This window comes from Idiotropiscis lumnitzeri, chromosome 12 (assembly GCF_059441095.1).
Source record: "Idiotropiscis lumnitzeri isolate Australia: NSW breed Sydney's pygmy pipehorse chromosome 12, RoL_Ilum_1.0, whole genome shotgun sequence".
In the NCBI taxonomy this organism is placed as follows: domain Eukaryota; kingdom Metazoa; phylum Chordata; class Actinopteri; order Syngnathiformes; family Syngnathidae; genus Idiotropiscis; species Idiotropiscis lumnitzeri.
The window spans coordinates 21,653,543-21,676,135 of record NC_142402.1 but is presented as its reverse complement, the minus strand read 5'-3'; the positions used below and the strand labels follow the sequence as shown (position 1 = coordinate 21,676,135).

The 22,593-nt window shown below is 42.1% G+C and overlaps 3 protein-coding genes across 6 annotated transcripts; all 3 read right to left on the bottom strand.

Annotated features, from left to right (window-relative positions):
* Positions 1-80: 80 nt before the first annotated feature.
* LOC148326525 (dipeptidyl peptidase 9-like) lies at positions 81-10,509 on the bottom strand. 4 transcript variants are annotated; one of them, XM_088311665.1, is made up of 22 exons: positions 10,323-10,508; positions 8,705-8,786; positions 8,582-8,634; positions 7,498-7,736; positions 7,214-7,326; positions 6,570-6,743; positions 6,174-6,345; positions 5,513-5,623; positions 5,253-5,381; positions 5,102-5,163; positions 4,924-5,024; positions 4,213-4,390; positions 3,915-4,074; positions 3,755-3,834; positions 3,427-3,579; positions 3,198-3,336; positions 2,555-2,700; positions 2,297-2,443; positions 2,084-2,236; positions 1,409-1,551; positions 1,188-1,299; positions 81-912 (listed from the first exon to the last, which is right to left on the bottom strand). In XM_088311665.1, the coding sequence occupies exons 4-22, from the start codon at positions 7,718-7,720 to the stop codon at positions 820-822; spliced, it is 2,589 nt and encodes an 862-aa protein (XP_088167791.1). In that variant the 5' UTR covers positions 7,721-7,736; positions 8,582-8,634; positions 8,705-8,786; positions 10,323-10,508; the 3' UTR covers positions 81-819. The 4 variants fall into 4 exon arrangements, with proteins under 4 accessions (XP_088167791.1, XP_088167789.1, XP_088167790.1 ...); XM_088311663.1 differs by lacking the exon at positions 8,582-8,634 and having other exon boundaries at positions 6,174-6,342; positions 10,323-10,509; XM_088311664.1 differs by lacking the exon at positions 8,582-8,634 and having other exon boundaries at positions 7,498-7,721; positions 10,323-10,509.
* Positions 10,510-10,847: 338 nt separating this feature from the next.
* rps15 (ribosomal protein S15) lies at positions 10,848-13,185 on the bottom strand. The gene is made up of 4 exons (XM_088312112.1): positions 13,096-13,185; positions 12,662-12,747; positions 11,200-11,434; positions 10,848-11,012 (listed from the first exon to the last, which is right to left on the bottom strand). The coding sequence occupies exons 1-4, from the start codon at positions 13,096-13,098 to the stop codon at positions 10,899-10,901; spliced, it is 438 nt and encodes a 145-aa protein (XP_088168238.1). The 5' UTR covers positions 13,099-13,185; the 3' UTR covers positions 10,848-10,898.
* A 1,265-nt stretch (positions 13,186-14,450) lies between these two features.
* Positions 14,451-22,229, bottom strand: cnn2 (calponin 2). Its single transcript, XM_088311892.1, has 7 exons — positions 22,088-22,229; positions 18,755-18,876; positions 18,619-18,685; positions 17,956-18,093; positions 17,735-17,851; positions 16,576-16,722; positions 14,451-15,752 (listed from the first exon to the last, which is right to left on the bottom strand). Exons 1-7 carry the CDS (start codon positions 22,139-22,141, stop codon positions 15,453-15,455), a joined length of 945 nt encoding a protein of 314 aa, XP_088168018.1. The 5' UTR covers positions 22,142-22,229; the 3' UTR covers positions 14,451-15,452.
* Positions 22,230-22,593: the final 364 nt, after the last annotated feature.

Genomic DNA, 22,593 nt, shown 5'->3' with positions numbered 1-22,593 from the left:
AATGTTCTGAAGTACGAATGCAATCAATTCAGTGACGTGGTTCCAAAGTGTTCCATGCGACGACAGAAGAAAGCTTGCAATTGATTCATCCATTTATTTGTCATGTACAAATCGGATTCTGGTGGTACAAAGCTGTCGTAAGCTTCCGGTGCTCAACCTTCTGTCGGATGTATCGCAGTAAAATAAAAAAAGAAAAGCAAATACCGGCGTGATCATTGTCAAGAGGTACTTTGGCAAATATAAATTATGCGGAGATTTTGAACAACGCAATGGAAGGGGACAAAAAACAGCAATGAGTTGGCCTCGGTAGGCTTTCATTAAAAATAATCATAAAAATATTTTTATTTTAAACACACTTAAAACAAGTGGACACGGGAAGAGCTTTCCTTCCACTTTGTCAACGTTACATCCACCAACGCGTCTGCAATAAACTGTACGGAACACATATATTATGTACTGTAGAACGTGTGCAACTATGAATGTGGACTTCCATTTGAACATCCGTGAACTGTAACCTCTTTTCTACGACTGACACAAGTGGGGAAAACACCGCATTTGAACGCGGCCAACGTGGGCGAGGATAACGAGGAAGAAGAAGAGCGGGAAATACGAGAACGTCCTTTGTGACACGTACGTATTTCAAATGTCCTCGTTCGCCAAATCTCCGAACGACTGCACACGCGGGAGAGAAAAAGAGTGAAAGAGCAACGGACCGATGAGGGGCGATGGCATTTGAGTGGAAGTTTGAGGGCAGAGAAGGCGGACAGCGCGTTGTGTCCCGTTGGGCGCTGAGCTGGAGGGAGGACATTTTGGAGCAATTCAGAGGTATTGTTGTAGAAAGTGCAACAGCATGATCTCATAGTGCTCGCCAGACTCCGGGCAGCGGATACTGTGTCGTTCGTTGGGGTACACCTGCAACGTAGACACAAAACGCAACACCGCGTGCATTTGAATGCAAACGTGTTCATCGCTCGTTAAGCGTCGTCTTCGTCCCGTGACGGCACTATTTGAATATCAACAAAAAACTTACAGTATGATGCGGTACGACCAAAAAATCCAACTAAACTTTGATACAGCTGTTGTATCGCAGCTCATTCGATTGTATCAAATATAGATTCATTTATTTTTTTTCACTATTGTTCTCCTGTAAATGTCAGAGCGCGTGTGTGTGTGTGTGTGATAGCAACCTGAAGTTGATAGGGCTTCCCCGCACGGATTATCTGTGACACCAAGAAATTGGTGTGGAAAAAGTGCACATTTTCATCGAGAAATCCATGCAGAATCAGCAAACGGTTGGGCCTGGAAAGAAAAGAAGAACGAATGGGATCAACTTGTGTCAGTCACAGCCACGTTTATCTTTCAAGCCGCAAAAGGCGAGACATGATGAAATGTTCCGATGGCGACTGACTCGCTGGGCAGTTTGTCCACGTGCAGAGCCACGGAGCCTTCCTCGTAGCCCTGCTGGTTGTTCTCAGGCACGTCCATGTAGCGTTCCGTGTAGCCCGTGTCGTACGCCATCCACACCGTCACCGGCGCACCGGCAATGGCCAACTGCAAGAGGCGCGTTGCGGTCATGTGGTGGTTGCGTGCAGGGTGGGAAAGAAAGGACATTTAATTTAAAATATAATAATATCATATCAAATTAATTTGTAGTTCGCAAATGTGGTGGTGGTGCGAATGGATTTGCCGAGTTTCAATGTCTTGTGAAACAGTGACACCATGTGGCCAGGAATTGCAACTACAACTTTTCCAATATTCACAACTCCCCAAAAGTTAAGCATCTACTTTGCGCTTCAGGATGAACCGAGACTAGACTACAACCTTTTGCAAACACATGTTCTACCTTTCTGTACTTTGTGGCCAACTCGCCGCTCACCACCAAGAAGCTTAATGACAAAACTCACAAAATGTTTGCGTTTGTGGCTTTTAGTCTCTTAACAGTCGAGTTGGACTGAAATCTCCCCCCCCCCCCAGTTTGGCTTTTTTTTTTTTTTTTGCATCCGACATGTAAAGAAGCTTTTTTTTATTTTTTAAATGAAAGGTGCCAGACAGCATGAAGACAAAATACTTTGGCCCCGCTAACCTTGAACACGTTTGGTCGCTGGATGAGGCCCATGAGCGAGAGGAAGCCGCCGTAGGACCAACCATGGATGGCCACACGGCTAAGGTCCACAAAGTTAAACTTCTCGGCCACGTACTGAAGGCCCTCCACCTGGTCTTCGATCTCCACTTGACCCTGCGGAACACAAGCTTAGAATCGAACGAGTCTTAAGCGTCCTTTAAAAACAAACACTACCATTTTGTTTTTCAGTGCGCCTTCAAATTCAAGGCCCCTCTGACAAGAGCCCCGGCCATCAATGACAACGACGGCATAGCCCAACGAGGCCAGCGTGTTCAGGCGGAGGTACTTCATCCCCTTGAAGGAGTTGTTTACCAACTGCACCTGAGAAAACAAAAGGAACATCAACAGCAGATTGCCAGTCAGGACCGACTCATAAAAAGCGCATCACAAAACAAGAAAAAAAGAAAAAGAGAAGCCTTTCTTGGCACAAACCTGCGGGCCTCCGTACACAAAGAGAACCGTGGGATGCTTCCTGCCGGGCTGCAGGTTGTGAGGCTTGTAAACCATCCCGTAAAGCTGGAAGCCAGACTTGCCGGGAAAGTGGAAAATCTCGGGCGGGTTGTAATCTCCGGGGCAACCTGGCGGACACGGCGGCCGCTTCTTTCAATGTTGCGCAACAAAGCTGTCGTTTGCAGCTACAATCACGTCAGCATTTTTCCGTCGCCAGATCGGCAAAGCGCATCAACTTTAAACAAAGCGCTTTCCATGCTCAGTATTGTCTGGATGGCGCTCATGAGACTTGACATAATCAAGATCCCGCCTGCACTTTGTCCCGGGAGGGCTTCCAAATTGAGGCCGCAAAGTGGCAGGCGGACGGCTAGTGAAGAAAACGTCATCGTCAGACGGCATTTTATTCTGTCGAGTGAGCGCACAAAGTTAAACGGAAGCGAAAAGATGGCTTTGTGCCACAAATAAACACGGCAAGTTCCAGAAACTCAGCACGTCGACCTGTTCACCGAATCCAGAACTGCACTGAACGTCTTGCAAATAAAAAGAGAACAATCTTGGTCTTTACACCAATTGAATCAGATATGAAATTCCAAAGTTTGTGTCTGACAGAGTAAAAAAAAGAGACCTGGCGACTCCATCATGCTGGCCCACACTTCAGGCGGCACGTGCGACGACGGATCACCTTCGGGGCTGCTCAGTTTGTAGACGTGAACGCAAGGAGGCGTACTCACGTTGCTGTAGTGGCTGACGAAAAAGTCAAAGTTCTGGGGAGGTCAGAGGAGCAGAGGAGGTCAGATAGAAAATCGGAGCAACGGCAAAGCTAATTATTCCTAAAACAACAAAAATGGTTTTACTTGACTAACGGAGCAGCTATGAGAAAAGCCGGCTTTGGTGAGTCGGACCACATCTCCCGGCGAGTCGTAGCTGACCACATAGAGGTGATGCTCCAGCGGAGTGTCTCGGGTGCCTTGGAAATACACCAACTTGGTCTTCTCATTCACCCAAATCTAAAAGAGACGCACCATTAAAAGAGCCAAACCATTCAAGTCTGAGTTGCTGTTTGCTTTTTGAGGAGAATGTCGCGTGGGGACGTTCAATCATTTGTTGGGTAGTCATACTGCAGCCTTTGTGAAAGGCGCTCTAGAAATCAAGTTGGATTGGATCGGAGAAACCGAGTCGGACCTTCGACCCGTGTCTGGCCAGCACTTCCCATTCTCCGCTTGTCAATGCAACTTCCTCCTTGATTGCACATTTAAATTGTCCTGTTGGAAAAACAAAAGAAAAGAAAAATGGACTTCTCAAGCTGCAAACGCGGACGCAGGTTAACGTCGCCGGTCGTCACCTTCGCTGTGCCGGAAATCGTCGGACCACTTGGAGCGGCTCGGTTGTAACAGGGAGGTGATTTTATACAGATGACTGAAACCCGTCTTAGACTCGTTGATCCAAATGAAAGTGAACTCTTCATCAGACGTTTGAACAAAGGGATAAAATATATCATGGACCTGCAAAAAGAAACACAAACGGATCATTTGGGAACACGCGCGATCGTCGTCGATTTCGTCCAAGGTTCCGAAAACATGTTCCTCTTGCGCCGTTTGACGGCAAAGTCATTTGGGCGGTCGACTTTCACCGAAACGTACATTGATCCAGACGTCGGTGGTCTCCTCATAGATGATGTACGGTTGCGTGTTCACGGGGACGCCGTCCAGAGCGGCCTGCCTCTGAGCCGGCTCCTCGGAAATCGGGATGAAGAGCGACGGAGGCAGCAGGACCAGCTGCAATTTCCTCTGACTGCGGTCCAGCAAAACTGCCCAGCCGCTAGGAGGGAGGAGCAAAAGCGTTGAAGACGACCGCAAAGGGTTGCTTTTCATCAAACATATTCATAGCCGTATCAAAATATGATTCACAAAGGCAAAATGTTTGACTTGAAATAGCCAGCAGGTTCATTTATTTCTGTAGTTCTGAAAAAGAAAATTATTATTCAGGGCAATTTATAGCTCATTTCTATCAAATTAATTGGATTACTTATGTCATATCATTTCTTTAATTGGTTCAATATGTGTTTTGCTTTTGACTTCTCCGTGCTATTCTAATTCATCGAGATGCACCCGGAGAGATGAGAAAAATAAATAAAAATACTTTGCTCCGCGAGTACTAACATCATGACCAAGTATATTTCATATGATTGTCAGTCACTGTAACATGATCCATCTTGAACTTTAACATTGTGAAGAATGAGGAGTCCATTAAAATGCAGTAACAAGTTTCAAGACAACTGAAGTGTACTTTGGCAGTGATTCTTTCACATACCAGCAGAGGGAGCCAGCGAACCGCACGAAATCGACACCTACTATTTGCCGTCACTTGTCCATCCTACCCGAGCGATGTATTCCGTCCCTGGAAATAAGGAGGCGAAAGGGACGAGCAGCTCTTTATCTTGCATGCTCACAATCTGCGCAGACGCACAAATACACATCATTAGCAGTTTGCGGCCATAATGCCAAAACAATAACGGGTCACGTGACTCACTCTCCCTTGATGGTCCGTCTTGATCTCGGCTAGTTTAAGCGTGGCTTGTGGATTTTTGCTACCTAAGTAAACCAAAGTAAAAGATTGAAATTCGTATCATTGAATCCAGTTTAGTGGCGCGCTCCAAAACGGCGCGTGTGGCTGCGGTGACCTGTGCGGGGGTATCTGTATGCATCGGCTTTGCGCTCTTCCAGTGCCGGAGATGGCACGTGAATAATTTCGACTTCCGTCTCATCGACTTCCTCATACAGCAGATACACGGTCTCGCCCCCACTCGAGTCTAGGAGGGGGGAATTAGACATTGGAAATGTGCATGCACCGCAAATGATGCCACGTTTAAAGATAAAAGGAAAGGAAACAACGGAGTGACTTTCAAAAGGTCAGCATTAAAATGTTGGCGTGTGTGCCGACCGTCCTCTGCTGCGGGGTTCCACCAGTAGCCAGTAAAACGGTCAAACTCTTCTTGGATGACAAATGTTGCTACGCCGGCGGACTTGGGGTCTTCTTTGACATTATCCACGCCTGCAAAACAAGGAAATGACGTAAGATGACATCCTTGAGACCGAAACAAGGACTCACAAACGCAACCGGAAAAGACTGAACTCAGGTTTTAAGTGAGGTGAATTTGAATCAAGTGGGGAAGTAAAAGTAAACGGCTAAAAAATAGAGTTGCACAAGTGTGCACACCCTCATATAACTGGGAAGTGGCTCTGTTCAAAATGAACCAAAGTGCCTCTGATGACCTCGAAATCAAATTTCACAAATTTCCCTCGTTCCAGCACGAGTTTTCCTGACATTTTAGTTTTGATTTCTAACAGAAGCTTTCAAACACAAACTGCTATTTGACGGTGTTTCCGATTCCTTCCACCTTGTCGAAGGCCACAGTTGCTTATGATGCTCTTTTGGTGTTGAGCCGTCTTGTGTTTGGCGCGCCCCAAAAATTAAACCAAAAAAATCAACCTTGTTCTCCGAGATCAGAACTTCTCCCAAACAGGTTGGAAAACATGCATCATAAAAAAAATGTCAAAAGACAAAGTCAGACCAGAAAGCAAAATGAATTCAATCTTCGCACCTTTGTGACAGTACGTGAGTCTTTTTTCCTCTCCCGTCTTGATGTTTGCTATCCACAAGTCATTGTTGTTCACGAACGCGATGAAGTCGGGGTTTCCCGGGCAGATCTTTGGATCCATGCGGGTGCCCGAGCACTGAGTCTTGATCTCCACAGGCTTTACAGGCGCGGACTGCTAAAACCGCAAGACAGGAAGGGAAGAGGCAAATTTGAATGAGTCGATAAATGAAAAAAAAAAAGATTCTAGCAGGAATATAAACGAACAAAGATACTGAACACGGTGACGTTTTTTTCTTTTGCATGGAGGAGACGAGATTTGTCGCCAGAGCCCTGGAAGCCTTCAATGTCTACATGAAAAACGTTTGCGATGAGTTGTAGGAAGAACGGCAGTCTACTCACAATGAAGCCGTTGTTGCCTCCGTCGCGGCAGTAAAAGAGGCTGTTGCTCGCCTGGAAGAGGAACAGGCCCGTGTGCGTGTGGTAGTCATAAGAGGTGATTCCAAACGCTCCGAGGCGTTTGCGCTCCCTCAGCAGTTCTTCCTCTCGCGAGTAGGCCCCTTGGTGTGGCGTCGCCTTCCAGCAACAGCACAAGGCGCAATTAACATCAACACATGGAGAGAAAAAGGCCGCTGCTCTAATGCCGCGTTTTTGGGATAAAAAAAAAAAAAAAATTAAGAAAAGAATGAGCCCAAGATCCATCATTAATCGGACCCGTCAACACGATTGAAACATTTTGGAGAGCGAGAAAGGGACTAAAAATAACGGCTGTGATTAAGAGTTAAAGAATTAGTGAAGTGAGCAGCACAAGACAAAAATATATGATGTTGCGTTAGTATATTAGATTATAAAAATATGATTTCATTATTGTAGGTTCATATCAATTATTTATTTAAAAAAAAAAAAAAACGTGCTTTGAGATGCGAACATGGTCCTGCAACCAATTATACTCGCATCCCAAGGCACCAACTGCTTTTTAAAAAAAAAAAAATTATTTAATCATCATATGAGGATTGCGACACAAATGGAGAAATGCTGAAATTCACCTGGAAATGATCAAGCATTTGTTTCCACGACAAGACTAAGAGAGCCTCTTTGCGGATCTTCTTTGGGATTTCGGAGTAGAGCAAAGAGTTCTCTCTGCTTCCGTAAGGCATTCCTGAGAAGCGCACACAAAAGGAACCTTCAGCTAAAAGCAGAGACCAGGAGACATTTCATGATGGGATTTTTTTTTCCCATGCTGTGAGATTCCCAACACGACGTGGTCAAAATCAAGGCACAAGGGAGCGATTGAAAAAAAGAAATGAATAAAAAAATCCATGAAACTTACCGAGGTAGTACAACCGGTGGGAATGAGGAGCATTTTCATCCTTCTTCTGCACAAACTGGAAGTCGTGAGGAGCCTTGTTGGCGATCATGCCCGAGTACTTCCTGCTACAATGGATGATGTCACGGAGTCCTTCCCACGAGTGTTTCTCCACAAAGAACTGCGAGGGCACGTCCTCCATCTCCACCACCTCCGTGCTGTCGGATAGGCCGTCCACAGCCGTCATCCTAACCGTAACACAGCTGAACGTTGAACATGACACGCAAACGATTAGTCGGGCCGAAAGCGCAACCTCCTTTTCATTTTCTGGTGGTTGTTCCACCATAAACATTCAAATTATGCTTTGCATCTTCTTGGAAAAATGGAATTCTGTAATTGATGTTGAGCAATAGCAGTCAGTCATATTTCGCTGGCGCCGACTTTTGGCCAGTCGCCCTTTCGGAAGTACTCAATTTCATGCAAGTACGCAACACATTTATCTGCTTTCTTGACTGAAGAGAATCAAACGTTATTATTCAAGCCAGGATTGTAATTTTCTTGGACGCTGGTATTTTTTTTTTAATCTATTTAATATTTTTTCTTATTTGGAATATGGAAAAAATCAAATCAGTAATTATCAATACCGGCTCAATTGAAAATGCTTCCATTGTGATTAATAATTCATCTGGATCGCTCAGACCTATTTTTCAACTTCACAGTGTTGTGTTGAACAGCTGGAACCTTTTTTTTTTTTTTTTTGCACTTCAATTAATTTTGAACGAAGATTAAAACTAGGGGAGCTGTCAGTTTTATTTTGCACTTTTGATCATTTATCACAAATGAATCATAATTCCAAGTGAGTTTTATTTCCAATTTAAGTTCTGTATTGCAGAGTGATTGTTCTGCGTTGTGTCTGACAGCAATGAAAGCAATTTCTTTAAAATGATCCGTCATTGGTGTAATACAAATTGGATGTATCAAAAGTGCGAGTGGTATCGGTTACTTGGTATCAGTATCACAGACTCCACAAGAGCTGAGTACGCCTTCTGATATTGGTCTGAAAAAAAAAAGTAGTATTGACCATCCGTCGTGTTGACAGTAAACTTACTTGAACACTCAATGATGCAACTTTGTGTTTGGCTTTGGGGGGGTCCAATGTAACTACATCAAAAAGACGAAATAAACCATATTCATCTATCTTCAGAAGCATCAGAGAAAGGACAAACTTTACCTTTTCCAGATACCCTCGTTCGTCTCGCAAAGCTTGACTTTCTTGACTCTGTGCATTCACCGGTCAACGCGCCTCTCGAAGCCTGCAACATACGATCAGCAAGTACGGCGGTGAAATTCCTCAAATTGTCTTCACAATATCACAATTGTCTGCTTTTTCCCAGCAGATAAGTCAAGCTTTAAAAATAGCGTTGGGTACAAAGAACAAAAATGAGTGGCACAAAGTAAAGCCTACATCAAGATGTTATGCAGCGCAGCAGCGGCTCAGGAGCAGCAAAAGTTGTGGTTATGAGTAATGTTGAAATGTGGTTATCTTTTGGGGGAGACTACAATATTTGTCTTCAACCCTGTTAGAAGCAAAGTACAGTGTCCCTGCAATTCTCCACATTCCTTCCTTTATAATCGGAGTTGGGGAAGGGATTAGGGCGAGGAAAAATGTAGTGCATGCTCTGGAGAACAAGTGCATTTATGATCGTGTTAGGACAGTGGTTCACAACAGAATTACTCAACTAAATGTGTAAACCATGGATAAAGTTACATTCTATTATTTTATAGCATCAATATTAAATCCACTGCCGCATGCCCAAAGTTCAAAGGGATAAAGTGTGATAAAATAATCAAGTGAAGCGCAATTACTGCACACTTGAGCCACTAGTTTACGCTGCAAACAAATACAGTGCAGCTCAACTTTTGTCCAACACATGTCAAGGCTAAGAATTTGAAGTATTAAAGGAATAAACTTTACTGTATGAGTGTTTTCAGATGTTTTTATATAAAAGCTTTTCTTTATTGTTGTTCGTTTGTATAAAATTGGGCGTTAAAATGCAGGTTCCCGTCACAGCGACAACAGCTGGGAACCGGAGGTTGGAACACCATTTTAAAAAAATAAAAATTTCTATCTCGTTTTTAATGAAGATGCAAACCATGCTTTGGTATTCTCCAGGTTTGCATTGTCACCTGATGTCTATAAAAGGAACATGAATGAATGCACAATCTGCTTATCTATTTTAGTACATTGAGCGATAGGACTATCAGTTCACAATTTCTGATCAAAACATTTTCCAAGTGATGGTCAAAACAGTTTTTATAGTTCATATGAATGACAGAAAATGGGAACAACAAACGACATGACTCATAATTGTAAATTTTGCTTCCTGACATACAACAAAATACGTACGCAGTCAACGTGTGAACTTTATTAGTGGTGTGAAACTTAATTTAAAAAACATTGCTGATGCTGGGAAGAAGTTGTCGACAACAGATCTTTGTTCTCTTGGTTTTATTTACTGACACATCGGGAGCGCCGGTCAATTCAGATCCCGGTGTTGAACATTCGCCACATGCAACGATAAGATTCATCTGGCAGCCGGTGGGAAAACAAGAACTTGGTTTTCAGACACATTCGAGAGTGGCTAAATCCATATTTCTTTACATTTGACATGATCGTTCTCTTCTGTCCTTTGCGCTCCCAAGCTATCTTGCTAACGATTGCTACCGTTAATTTAGCTCCAAGCTAGCTGGCCGATGCTAATGCTAGCGGTTTCGGGTTTGCGTAAAAAAAAAAAAAAAAACACCCACCGTCCGTATAAAAACAAAGCCAATGAAATGGAATTACTTACCAAACCACCCGCTGTTTGTTATTCCGAGCAGGAGGCTTTACTAGCTGGTTGTCAGTGTTTTGCGACAGCTAAAGGTTGTAGCCATTGCCGAGAGTGGCCACACAAAAATGTAGCTTGCTTCCAGAGCGGAAAGCGGTCGGAACCTGTGCGCGTTGGTGCTGTACAAACCCGGGACACTTTTCGGAGCGCACTGTGCCACTCCCGATGGGGTCATCTGTGTTGACGTCACGAATCCACGCGCGACTCTTCCTCCATTCGCAAGATTTGCGGTGGCGCAACATGTTTACAACTTTTCGGAGTCCAAGGGTGAGCAGACATAAAAATAATTAAAAAACGCTTGTTTGCACATGTTGCCACTTAAGAGTTAATATTCAAATGTGTTCATTATAAGTATTTCTGATGCTTAATAATTACACAGGTGGTGTTTGTTGAACACCATTTTGCAAAATATCTTTTTAAAATTTCTCAATAAAAAGGTAGACAATGAAGATTCAGAATATGATTGAACAAAATCACACAGACACGTTTTGTGGAGTACCCATTTTTGTTTTTATTTATACAAAGTGTACAGCCATTTTACTTCAGAGGGATGAAACGGGACGAGTGTGTGGCTCCAATACCAGGACGACCGTGCTTGACCGGCTTGTAGGTGATGGAGAACTCGCCCAAGTAGTGACCACACATCTCAGGCTGCGGGGACAAACAAACCGCTTTATTAAGTAACATGACAAAAGAATTCAGTCTAGGACAAACAATTATCAATTATGTTTATTTTTCCAAAGAAGGTAATTGGACAATACAATTTGACTGTGGCGCTCAATTCAGAATGGGTATCTTTGTGCAGCTGAAATATAATTATGACCACAAAACCACTCACCTTGATTTCAACCTGGTTGAAAGTCTTTCCGTTGTAGACGCCAACCATGGAGCCGACCATCTCGGGCAGGATGACCATGTCCCTCAGGTGTGTCTTCACCACCTCGGGTTTCTCCATGGGTGGAGCTTCCTTCTTGGCTTTGCGCAGACGCTTGAGGAGGGACTGCTGCTTACGGCGCAGGCCGCGGTTCAGCCTCCTCCGCTGGCGGGCACAGTACAGTTGCATAAGCTGCTCACTGCACGGGGAGAGCAAAATGGGGGCGGTGTTAGTGTAAACAGCATTAGAAAAGATTAGAAAGAGATTTTTCATTACAGTTTGATTTTATTTTGACGTGGTTTTTAAATCCAATTTCAGTGAGTTTCTAGAGCAGCGTTGTCACTTTTTATTTTTCATTTATTCAAGAATTACTTTTTTTTTTGTTTAGTTTCAGTCTTTTTTTTTTATTTAGCACAAGATACAAAAAATTTTAAAAAGTATCTCAAATGACTAAGATCTTCCCCCTCTTGTACGGACTACGGGTTGACATTTTTTGTCCAGAAATCTCACAGGTCATGCGAATCCCACTCAGACAGATTTGCAGCCATTTTTAAAGTCGCTGACTTCCAAAATGAGAGCGAGAGCCATTCTGAACAGGAGCAGAATAGGAGTGGGAGTCATTTACACCGCGATAGGCTTTATTTTTGGGGGATTTTCAAACATGGACCGGGAATGCACTTTTTTCTGTGGGCGTGAAATCCCCCCTCTACTACAGACGGATAGCAAAACTGAAATAAACTATAAAAGCATTATTTTTGTTTGAATTAGTTACAAATATTTTTTCAACGTTTGTTAGTTTTATCCAACTATAATATCCTCTGCAAATAGGAGAGTACTAGGATTCAACCTATATCACAATTTTCTGTTATCCATTAATTTGTGTTGGATTAAACTTGGCTGATTTTTTTATGGAATCTGGGGGTTGACTGTCATTATCTTTAAAGTCATTTGATAGTTTGGTAATAAATTAAAAAAAAAATTGTCAAAGATGTACTATTGTTTGATTAATCGACTGGGCCCAAGTTCTAACAATTTATGCAAAACTAACTCGTCTGGGGTGTTTTACATTGTGTTAGGAATAAGTTTAAGATTTACCTAAGTTATGTGGTTGTTTTATATTTTGTTACACAACACACTTCAACTGGAAATGGCAACAGCTTGAAGCAACCAATTGGCCCTTTTTTTGACAAGTATTCAATACTTAATTTGTTGCTCATCACGACCTTTGTCGAGTTTTCTGTCACTACCGAGGACTAAAAACTTTGACCATGTCAATGCAAATAAAAGTGAGGCGAAAGTCAGGCCTGTTACTTGGAAGTTGGGCTAACACTACTTCCCTTCCATGGAGGAAATCATCCAGCCGTAGGTCCAAAAGCCAAAAATGCACAAAGCAGAACTATTAAAAGGTGGGGGGTATCCAACTTACTAGGACATGTCCAGAAGCTGGTCCAGATCGACACCCCTGTAGGTGAATTTCCTGAAGGTACGCTTCTTCTTGATCTCTGCATCCGCCTGGAAAGGGAAACATGGATGTTGAAAATTCACTCGAACAAAATTACAATAAGCATGTTAAATTATAGATGAATGGATAACCAAATTGTGTAGACACTTCCTAAAACGCAGACGCCTTACACGGAATTGTTACGAATGACCGCAGCTAAACGTTAGCCTAGCACAGCCCGTCACGTAACCACAGAGCGAGTGAACACATTTCGCCAACATAAATTCAACATTTAAGACTGGTGGGCTGTTAATAGCGTCAAACAATCGAACGGGACATTCGTTTGTCCAGAACGCTGTAAGAAGAGGTCAGATGCATTTGGATGGTTTTTAGTAATTTAGCTGTGATATAGAACCTACCATCTTGCCGAGAGTTCTGGGGGAAAGGGAGGCGTGAAATCTCGTTCGTTCTCATATCGCGCGATTTCAGGCACATCCGGCTGGCTTTTCCAAGGTGACAATATCACCAATAGACGGCAGGTGGCAGCAAGATTCTATAAACAAAGTTGACATGGCAACAAACGCTCTGGATTTATCGATTTAATTATCTTTTTTTCCTGTTAAACGGTGAAGTTATTTAACGAGTCTACAATTGTACGGAGAAAACCTCACTCAATATTACTATAATGCATGCAGATTGTGCATGGGAACAGTTTCATACACTCTGCAGGGTGCACAATATTGCAATTAATAGTTTATGTTATATTACTGTTGGTAATAAAATTTCCACTTGGCACTAATGATAAAAAATACAGGAACATTAGCAGACTATATATTTATAACTTGCACGTCCCAATATGCATAATTAATTTCATTATCTGATTTTCAAATCTGAAGGTGGCTGATTTTGTTTGTACTTTCTATGTCAATTCTATACCACTACAAGTGCATATGTGTTAATGTTGCTACCTTTGAAATAAGATGTGGAAGGTTCTTGGTCAACGGTGTTGGGGGTTGTCTGACTCGAAGCCGAAAACCTCTCGTGGTCGATGACGTCATGTTATGGCAAATCCAATCGGACAAACTACAACACGCCTCAATAATTAGCTTGTTGCGCTCGATAATATATTTTATTTGCGTTCACTTCACCGCGAACCTCTTATTTAAAATTAATCCTCGAGTTAAAGAAGCAATTTAATGTATCTTAAACTTGATTAAATAATTACTCTAAAAAGACGACGTTACTAAGCAGAAACCTTTTACGTTCATGTGCAAGTAACTAGTGAAATAATATATTTTGGAAGTAACTTACGCATCAAGTGTTTGTTACAGTTAGTATAAAAATGACAAATGAAAATGAAAATTGCACACGTGTCACATTCCTACATTTGAATAAGAAATGCTCTGATATATTTGTCTATTATATTCCATATTAAAATTAGAAAGCAAGGGATTAAATTCCCAAAGTCAGAGATTCGTAACCGCCTGGTTCCAGTACTTGAGTTCTTACAGATGACATTGGTCACATTTCAATAGTGCCATCTCCTCTGTGGTGACGACTAAAAACAATCATGTCAATTTCGTCCAAGTGAGACAACATTTTACAGGAAACAGTACAGCTGTAGTGTAAGGTGCAAAAACAAGAAGCACCTCGGATAAATCTGTAAACTTCCCCTAATTAAGTATCAGTTTCACAAGTCAGTGCTTAGCACAAAATAATATTATCATTGAAGAGTGCTAAATATTACTTGAACACGACACCAAACCACAACAGGTAATGAATACATATTTATTACATTGTAACAACAAAAACATCAACTACACTTGCTAATCTATTTTGTACACGTAGATAAAACTAAAAAGCAGCATAATAATTCAATTAATAACGATTATAATATTGTCTGAGATGAACTAAAACATTAAAATCCAATTAAGAGCTGTGGTAGTTTTTTTTTCTATGTGTACCTTATAAATTAGCAGGTTAAGTTTATGGGTCAATTTGTTTTTCCATTGGCAGCAATAACTCCAGAGGTAAAATAAAACAAGCACGGTACTATAAATGTTAAAGAGTCATTGTAGAAAAATTCAATTCACGACTATGTATAAATAATATACACAATTGAGTGATTGGTTTACACATCAACCAATGGAAAAGGAATGATTCACCTGCTACAAAATATCCAGTATTCATACTTGGAATGTTTTGAAAACCCCCCCCCAAAAAAAAAAAATCTGTCAAACAAGTTGGACTGGTTAGGCAGTCAACGAAAACGTATACTCTGCTGTCATATAACAGAAGAAAAGTGAAACGGTGTGAACAAAAGTCGTCGTTCGACACAAACGTCAAACTGTCTGACAAGTAAATTCCTTGGAATTAAATTTGGACGTGTGGCTGTTTTCATCTAAAGTTCAGACTTCCTCGAAAAATATGGTGCCCTTAAAATCTCCCTAAACAAAACTAAAATGTTAGTGAAGCGATGGGGAAAAGGAAATTTGGCACATCAAAAAAAAAAAACTCCCTGGAATACAAAACTACATAGAAAGTTTTTGTAGCTACTTTCCAGATTAAAAAAAAAAACTTCAGATCACAAAAAGTACAGTTCATTTTGATATGTGTAACAACCTCGGGTAAGAGAAACTCGAATACTATAAGGATGTGAGCCACAGAAGATGCAACATCCGTTGGATAGAAAACTAAAAACATCTGCCTCAAGTTTTTTTTTTTTTTTTTTTTGCAGGGCATGCCTCAGTTGACACAAACATCTTGCGCCTTCCCTCTAGTAATCCGTCCCATCCTCCCGGTACACCTGCTCCTCCTCTTGGTAACCTTGGTAACCCTCATCTTGGTAGTCAGGGATGTAGACGCCGCTTGCGCCGTTCGTTTCATCTGTGACTTCGCCGCCCTTGCTACAGTACTTGGCGTCGTAGATCTGTCGGCCCAGGCCAAAGTTCTGGCCGCTCTGATTGGCTCCCTGGCTGTAGCCCATCTGGAGGGACATGGTGCTGTTGTCGCACTTGTCTGTGGCCAGTTTTTGGTCGTAGATGGCACGTCTTGTCCCCGGCGCCGTCATCCCAGCCTGAAACAAACGTAGCCGTAAGCCCTTTTTTTTTTTTTTTTTCTCCTCTCCTCCATTTCCTTGACTGTGTTGCTCGCTGATGACAAGCGTGCGCTTCATCAAAAGGAAGTTTGGCTGCATCCCTCCCCCATACAAGACTCAACATGACCCCCACAGCTCATGGCAGAGGAATGTATTTTCCAATTGCAGCGCCGTCATTTTCATTTGATGACATGTTGGGAATAACTTGCTAATTCTCTTATCAGAAACATTGTCCTACTTTTACAAATCAAGTTGTAATCAAGTGGAATGGGGGACCGATACCAGACCAGCCCCAAAATGGCAATTGTTCGATTTCTTCCACAAAAATCTGTGTGGAAACATTTTGCTTTTACTTCTCACATTTTTTTTGTCCAATCCAATTTCAGCCTCCATGTGTTGCCATATCAATTGAGACTGTTTTTTGGTTGTATTTTTTTACTAATCAAATTCCAAAGTCATCCTCACAAGGCCACTGAGCTGGCCCTTGATGATGTCCGCACATTTCTGTCCTCTGATTGGTTGCTCAGAGCAAAACACGTCCGTGGCCATCTGCACACATTAACTCATTTCGTGCCATTGACGGCTTAAGACGTCAAATATCCTTTATTTTTTTTTTTTTTTACTCAGCTGTTAGTGAATGAGTTAAGACATCTAACAAATCAGCATCTATGGTGAGCCTGATATTTTTGTATTTACAATTTTCAGGTTTTTGTGGCAAATTCTTGGCTAAAAATTCTTTGTTTCATTTTGATCTGCTCTTGATTGTGGCACGCTTGCATTTCACGACGGCGTCTTGGCATACCTGGCTTGCCCCCTTGTTGGTTCCCATTTGGAGACTGATGGTGGTGTTGTCAATTGGGGCCAGCATTTGACTTTTGTGGTCGTACAAAGGCCTCCTGGTGCCGTAAGCATTCATACCGGCCTGGCTGGCACACTTGTTGGTCCCCATCTAAAAAAGGGCAAACACCAAAAGACAAACAAAAAATTGAGAAAGGATTGTTCATTTGCTACTCATTCATGCATCCTCGTGACGTCTAATCGACGCATTGGGCAAAAGATTGCGCCGTCGACTTGATCAGATGTGGGTCAGGTGTCCCGACACGTCAAGTGGGGGGGCGCCCCCTTTCGTGTGACGTGCTTCATAAGCAGTAAGAACAACAAAGAGAGCCTTAAGAAGCAGAACAACACGCAAGTATGTGGTGACATGAGATCATGACAAAGTGTGCTTTCACAAGCGTTTTCGCCTCGCCACATCCAACAAGGTGTTTTTGTTTCAAACTTGGTTTTTTTCGCCCCACGTTTTAGTGCAGCCAACTTAAGGATTTCGATTTCAATTCTCGGGAACTAATATCAGAATTCATTTCGCATTGTGTGTATTAATATGGTTGTAGTTTGAAGTAGTGTGTATGTATTCTATAAATATTAAAGTTACAGTGAGTTATTGTTTTTTTTTTTATCATTTCTTTTCGATGGCTTTCCGTTGCAAATGACTGATTTACTGGAGAAATTCCAAACATTTAAAAAAAAAAATATATATATTTTTACATTTTATAAAAAAATATTTTAGCAGTTCACAAAATGGATGGCTAGATGTCAAAAAAATTACGAACTTTCAATGCAGGTATATTTAATTTCCTACAATTATGAGTAAACATTAAAATACAGTAGCATCGTAGACCAGAGTATTGATCCAAAAGGTTTTATTCCTAAAAGCTTCTTTTACTCTAAGCCACTGTAACATCATGTACAGTTTGGACATCTTGCACATGAAAGACAAAAAGAGATTAGTTATATATATATATATTTTTTTTAACACTTTTTAAAGGTTAAACACAAGTGTATTGAACTTCAAAGTGAAAAACAACTGAACTGTACTTAGGAGATGCGTCTTTCCCGTACCACGAGACGCACCTCATTCAAATAAATAAATCTAAATCTTTTTTTTAAGTGAAACTAATTACCTGGAGGCCGATAACACACTGCCCAGCCTTCATCTTCTCCTCATCGAATGATCTCTTCTGCTTGTCAGCGTATTTGACGCCAATGTCGACGCGTGACTGGCTGCCATTGGTCTTGGCCTGCACGAGCAAACGAGGCCACGGCGCGTCACTCGACAATTATCACATCGGCCGTGTTGGCAAAGCACTCTCGCCTGTCGCGCTGTTGAAGCATCGGCGCTCACCATGCTCGCCAACGCCAGCAGCGTGGTCTGCAACTGCGTCTTGTTGCCGTTCTCAAAAACGTCGTTGGCCTCGAAGGTGTCGTGCGGCTTCAGGCCGTACGCTTTGATCGCCATGATGAAGTTGGTCAGGTTCTCCAGCTAAAAATTCAAATCAAAGGAGGAAGATTAGTGTCTCGTATGTCAAATCTTTCTCTCTGCCCAAAACGGAATCCCAGCTTCCCAAAAATTGAAGAGATTCTTCACACTTTTTTTTTTTTTATGTACTTTTTACATTTTTTTACAATTGCGAATGTTTTCGAAAGGGGCGAACGTTACGTTCTCGTCAGGGTTCGTGCAAAGTCGCGAATGTTTGCCAAGCAGACGTTTCTGGTTTTGAGAGAATTTTGAATTTTGTTCAAGCGACAAGAGAAACGACTTTCGGCAAACGTCAGGCCTCTGCCGAACGTTTTGCAAATATTTGCGATGTTGAACAAACCCCAAAGTGACGGCGCATTTTGCAAAATGTGTTAGCATTTGTAGGTCTTTATTTTTTTAGACCCCCCCCAAAACAAGTCGAACGGCACTCGAGCTATTTCCACGTATCACCCGATGCAATTATGTCATTAACACAATTAGCATCACCGCACCTTGATTCAAATACAAATTTGCGATCCACCCACTCACCTGGTGCCAGTTGATCGCCGAGTGGTTGATCGTTTTCACAGAACCGGGCCGCAGTTTGTTAATAAGCCTGAGAAGAGAAGAGAAATGTATTTGAAGCGTCTCAAACGACGACGGAGGTTTTGTCATCTCTGCTTACTGGCACAGAATGACTCCACTTTTGAGGCCATTCTGGAAGTCGGAGCCGATGGAGGCGCCGGTCAGGTCCTCGATCCAGATCCGAAGCTCCTCCTCCTTCTGGAGGTCGTATTTCATTGCGATCTGTCCAGGAAGACGGGTCAAGAGGTCATTAGAATTCCTTGGGAAGTGATTCACACACTCTCCCTCCTCCCTCATTTAAAACGCTTCTCGTCACCAAGTTGATTCCCTAAGTCGGGGCAAAGTCACAAAGAGATATTTGCGGCACTAAAAGCGTGAAAACAACACGTATCGAACGAGTGTTATATTTATGACGACGCCATTTTGTGTTGTCACGGTCACCGACTCAACACTTCCCTTTTGGCTCACTAGCGGTACGTGGCTAAACTTCAAACTATATTCGTACTGTCACTAAATAGGATGCAAATATATAACAAGGAAAAAATCGCAGCCGTTGCATTTTAAAAATTGCATTCGACGACACTTTGAAGTCGCACAGGCAGAAGAAATACATTATCGTTAAAAATAAAATGAAAAATAAATTAATCGATTCCATTTGACTCTAATCAGTAAAGTTTTGCTTTCCTCGGTCACTTTATGAACTTTCAAAATTCAGGGACTGAAGAAAAAATTATTTTTGCTCCGATCTTCAATCGGCTAAAGATCACGTGATCGGCTCCAATTTCCAATCACGTGATAATTAAATTGTAAAATGTGAGCAAATGCTTCGTGAAACAACGAAAACGCATGTAAACATTTGGACATCGTTTCTCAAGCTGCCAACTTATCTCAGCAATATAAAACGCTGTTCGACGCGTCCATTCATTTGTGTTCAGCACTACTTTCTTTCAAAGTCATAAAAAACGAAAACAAAAGGCGACGGTGACGTAACGCAACTCCCCACACACGAAAGGACATCCTGTTTACGAAACAGCCAAATTGGCCTCCAAGTCAACGCAAAGGCGAGCGCCTGCGTCGCGATGGTGCACAACATTTTGTTTTCCGAGCAAGTTGAAAGCTTTTAAACGCGTCGCGTAGACATAAAGGAAGCATTCGAGGGCCGCCTTCGAAGCGTAGAACAGGTACCCCCCCCCCACCACCTCTGTTGGGAACGATAAAACAAGCTGTCAATCTCCCTCAGAGACCGAAAGGAAATGAGAGAGTGAGCCAGAAAATAAGCACACATTTCGCCTGCGTTTGGCTTCCACATGCCACCGTTCAGGAACGCCCAAATGACGATTTTTTTTTTCCACTCTAATCCCCTTATGAGAAAACAAACTTTGGCTACTTTAATTGCGTCAGATGTGATTTCCAGAGACATGTTGAACGTGAAGAATGTGACGAGCGAGGCTCCTAATAGCATTTGGATGCTGTTGGAAACTTGTCAAGAGTGCTTTGAACAAAAAGAAGGCAGAGAGCGAGCATGGAGGAGTCGAATTCCTGACATTTTACAGCGTAGCTGCTACTTCATTGATGGCAGGAAATACCAAAGTCAGCAGCAATCGGCCTCCTCCCTTCAAGGTTGCAAGCGGTTTAAAAGCCGTGGAGCCCGTGCAGGTTTGCCGAGGACACGAGATTGATTTTTCTCCAACATCATGCGCAGAGAGAGAAAATGTACCGAGATGGACTCGCTTCATAAATTAGGCACTGTCCTATCCGCGTGTTGGACGTGCCTTTAAGAGGTGGCGCTCATACGTTGACGCACTTCGAAGTCAAGTTACCGCCGTACTTTCTGACTGGGATGTCCTCGCATGCGGGAAAGGAGAGCCAGAGTACCCGATGCACTTTTTTTGGGCATTTATCGAACATGAGGCGAATGGTAAACATCAAAACAAAATGAATACTCCAACGCGGGAGCTGCTGTCAGCCACAGCTCACACACAGATGTCAGTCCACCAGGCCCCGCCTCTTAAAGGCACATCTCCAACACTGACACTACAATAAGATCATTATTTTCGATACCTTTTATGCCTGTAATGTTTTTTGTGTGTGTTCGGAAGCGTTTACATTTTTTTGTTTTTATTTTTTAAATGTGTGGGAGGGGAAACTATCATTTTTATTTTAATGTGATCTCTCCAAGTTGTGGATTTTCAGCCATTGTGGGTGTTTCTGGAACGTTCACCGTATATTAAATAATTAGTGTATAATACACACATGCATTTATTTTCTTGCTTAGATTAGGTTTCAATTTATTTGAATCCCTGCGGAATGCTGCTCTGTATTTGTTTTTACTTCCCACTTGCTTCCAAATTCAGTGTATGTGCGTGAGTATTCCAGTTAGGACCATTTTAATTTCCCTCACAGGATACAAAGTATCCTATCTACTGTAAATCTGCTGTATTGATCCATCAAATTGTAGCTACTAAATTGATCTAAAGATATATACTAAATACATGTATCTATCCATCTTTCTACTGTAACAATCTATTGTATCTGCAGTATTGAGCCATCCAATCAACTGTATATAATCTTATGGACGGTATTTATCAATGTTTTTTTCGCTTATCTACTGTATCAATCAATCTCTCGATCTAAGATAACGAGAGCATATTATAAGCATCATCATCAGTAAAACGTACAACGCGGTGGTATAGAAATGTTATCTCCAGGATCGGCTTTGGTATTTTAAGTGGATCCCGATGCTCGGGGGAACTTTTGCACACTTGCTCCACATAAACGCGCTATTTTTCTGCACAAGTTTCCAACAAGCAAGGTCATTTGGGAGACGCATTCCACACTGGGCCCTCATTCAAGGAAAAAAAAGTATCCGGGAAGGATGGCGCTCAAGAAAAGAAAAGAACGAGACTTTTAAATGTTTAGTGGTAGACATTTTCATGACTTTTAATGAGAACGGAACTTTAATTGCTCCAAAAGCCGAATCGCATTATGCGCTCGTGTGAGTCACAATGTGGACGTGCAGATTTGCGGAGAGGCTCGAAAAATGCTCCAAAGTGATTTTAAATCTGCCACAACGACACTTCTTTGCCAGCACGACAACGCCCAGAGTCTGCTTTGTACAAACTCCTGCGACGGTTGCTTTTATTTCTGCAAGATTACATTTTTTATGATTGTGGTATCGTCTAAAACGCCAAGAGTTTTGCTTTTGCAACATACTCGCGCATCAATTTACAGTTACATTTCCCCCCACTAAGACTTCAAAAACTTCAGTTTTAAGACTTCTGCTTGCCATCCACCTCAACTAAAGAGGCGCATCAAAATGGAGGCTCCGCAGACGCGCGTATCGAGAAAAGCGCAAAAAGACTGTAAACTGCGCAAAAAGTTTTCACGCAATTTACACCGATTTCATTTTCACAGCAAAATAATCTTTACTTACCTTGTTCCTGACTTCCGCGGTCAAGCCGTAAGAGGGACCCCTGTTGAAGCTCATTGTGATGATTTACGTGTCAAACGGTTGAAAATGAGCCTTTCACGATTTAAAAAGTGAGGAAAATAACTTCGCCGTGGCGGAGGTTGGACTAAATACTTCCTTTCTCTTTGACGGCCGCCAATTAGAAACCTCTCACAGTTTCGTCCAAAGAGTAAAACTAGTAGAGACAAGAGAATTCAGTGCTATGCTTATATTTTGTGACATTTCTGGAAGCGCCGACGTTGTTGAAAACCGGACTATACGTGTCGTGGTTCTGGAGGAGAAATAGGTAATATAGCATCATATAGTTTCATTCTTCGAGCTCATCTTTTAACAGAAGACTTTATGAAATACTGCATTTGTCATATCATGTATATTTTGTTGTTTGGCTCCATGATACTGTAACAACTGAAAAACATAGTATCTAGAAATAACGCTGATCGCATTTTTAAAAAATAGGGGGGAAACGAATT

Coding starts and splice junctions, on each gene's coding strand:
- rps15 (XM_088312112.1), bottom strand. Junction 11,435..12,661: donor CAGCTTCTGGACATGTCCTA/GTAAGTTGGATA, acceptor CTCCCCGTGCAG/TGAGCAGCTTATGCAACTGT. Junction 11,013..11,199: donor TCAACCAGGTTGAAATCAAG/GTGAGTGGTTTT, acceptor TTGTCCCCGCAG/CCTGAGATGTGTGGTCACTA.
- LOC148326525 (XM_088311662.1), bottom strand. CDS start 8,760: ATGCACAGAGTCAAGAAAGTCAAGCTTTGCGAGACGAACGAGGGTATC. Junction 3,580..3,754: donor TGGCCAGACACGGGTCGAAG/GTCCGACTCGGT, acceptor CGTCTCTTTTAG/ATTTGGGTGAATGAGAAGAC. Junction 2,237..2,296: donor GCGCACTGAAAAACAAAATG/GTAGTGTTTGTT, acceptor TGTGTTCCGCAG/GGTCAAGTGGAGATCGAAGA.
- cnn2 (XM_088311892.1), bottom strand. CDS start 22,141: ATGAGCTTCAACAGGGGTCCCTCTTACGGCTTGACCGCGGAAGTCAGG. Junction 18,877..22,087: donor CCGCGGAAGTCAGGAACAAG/GTAAGTAAAGAT, acceptor CTTCCTGGACAG/ATCGCAATGAAATACGACCT. Junction 17,852..17,955: donor TGCTGGCGTTGGCGAGCATG/GTGAGCGCCGAT, acceptor TTGCTCGTGCAG/GCCAAGACCAATGGCAGCCA.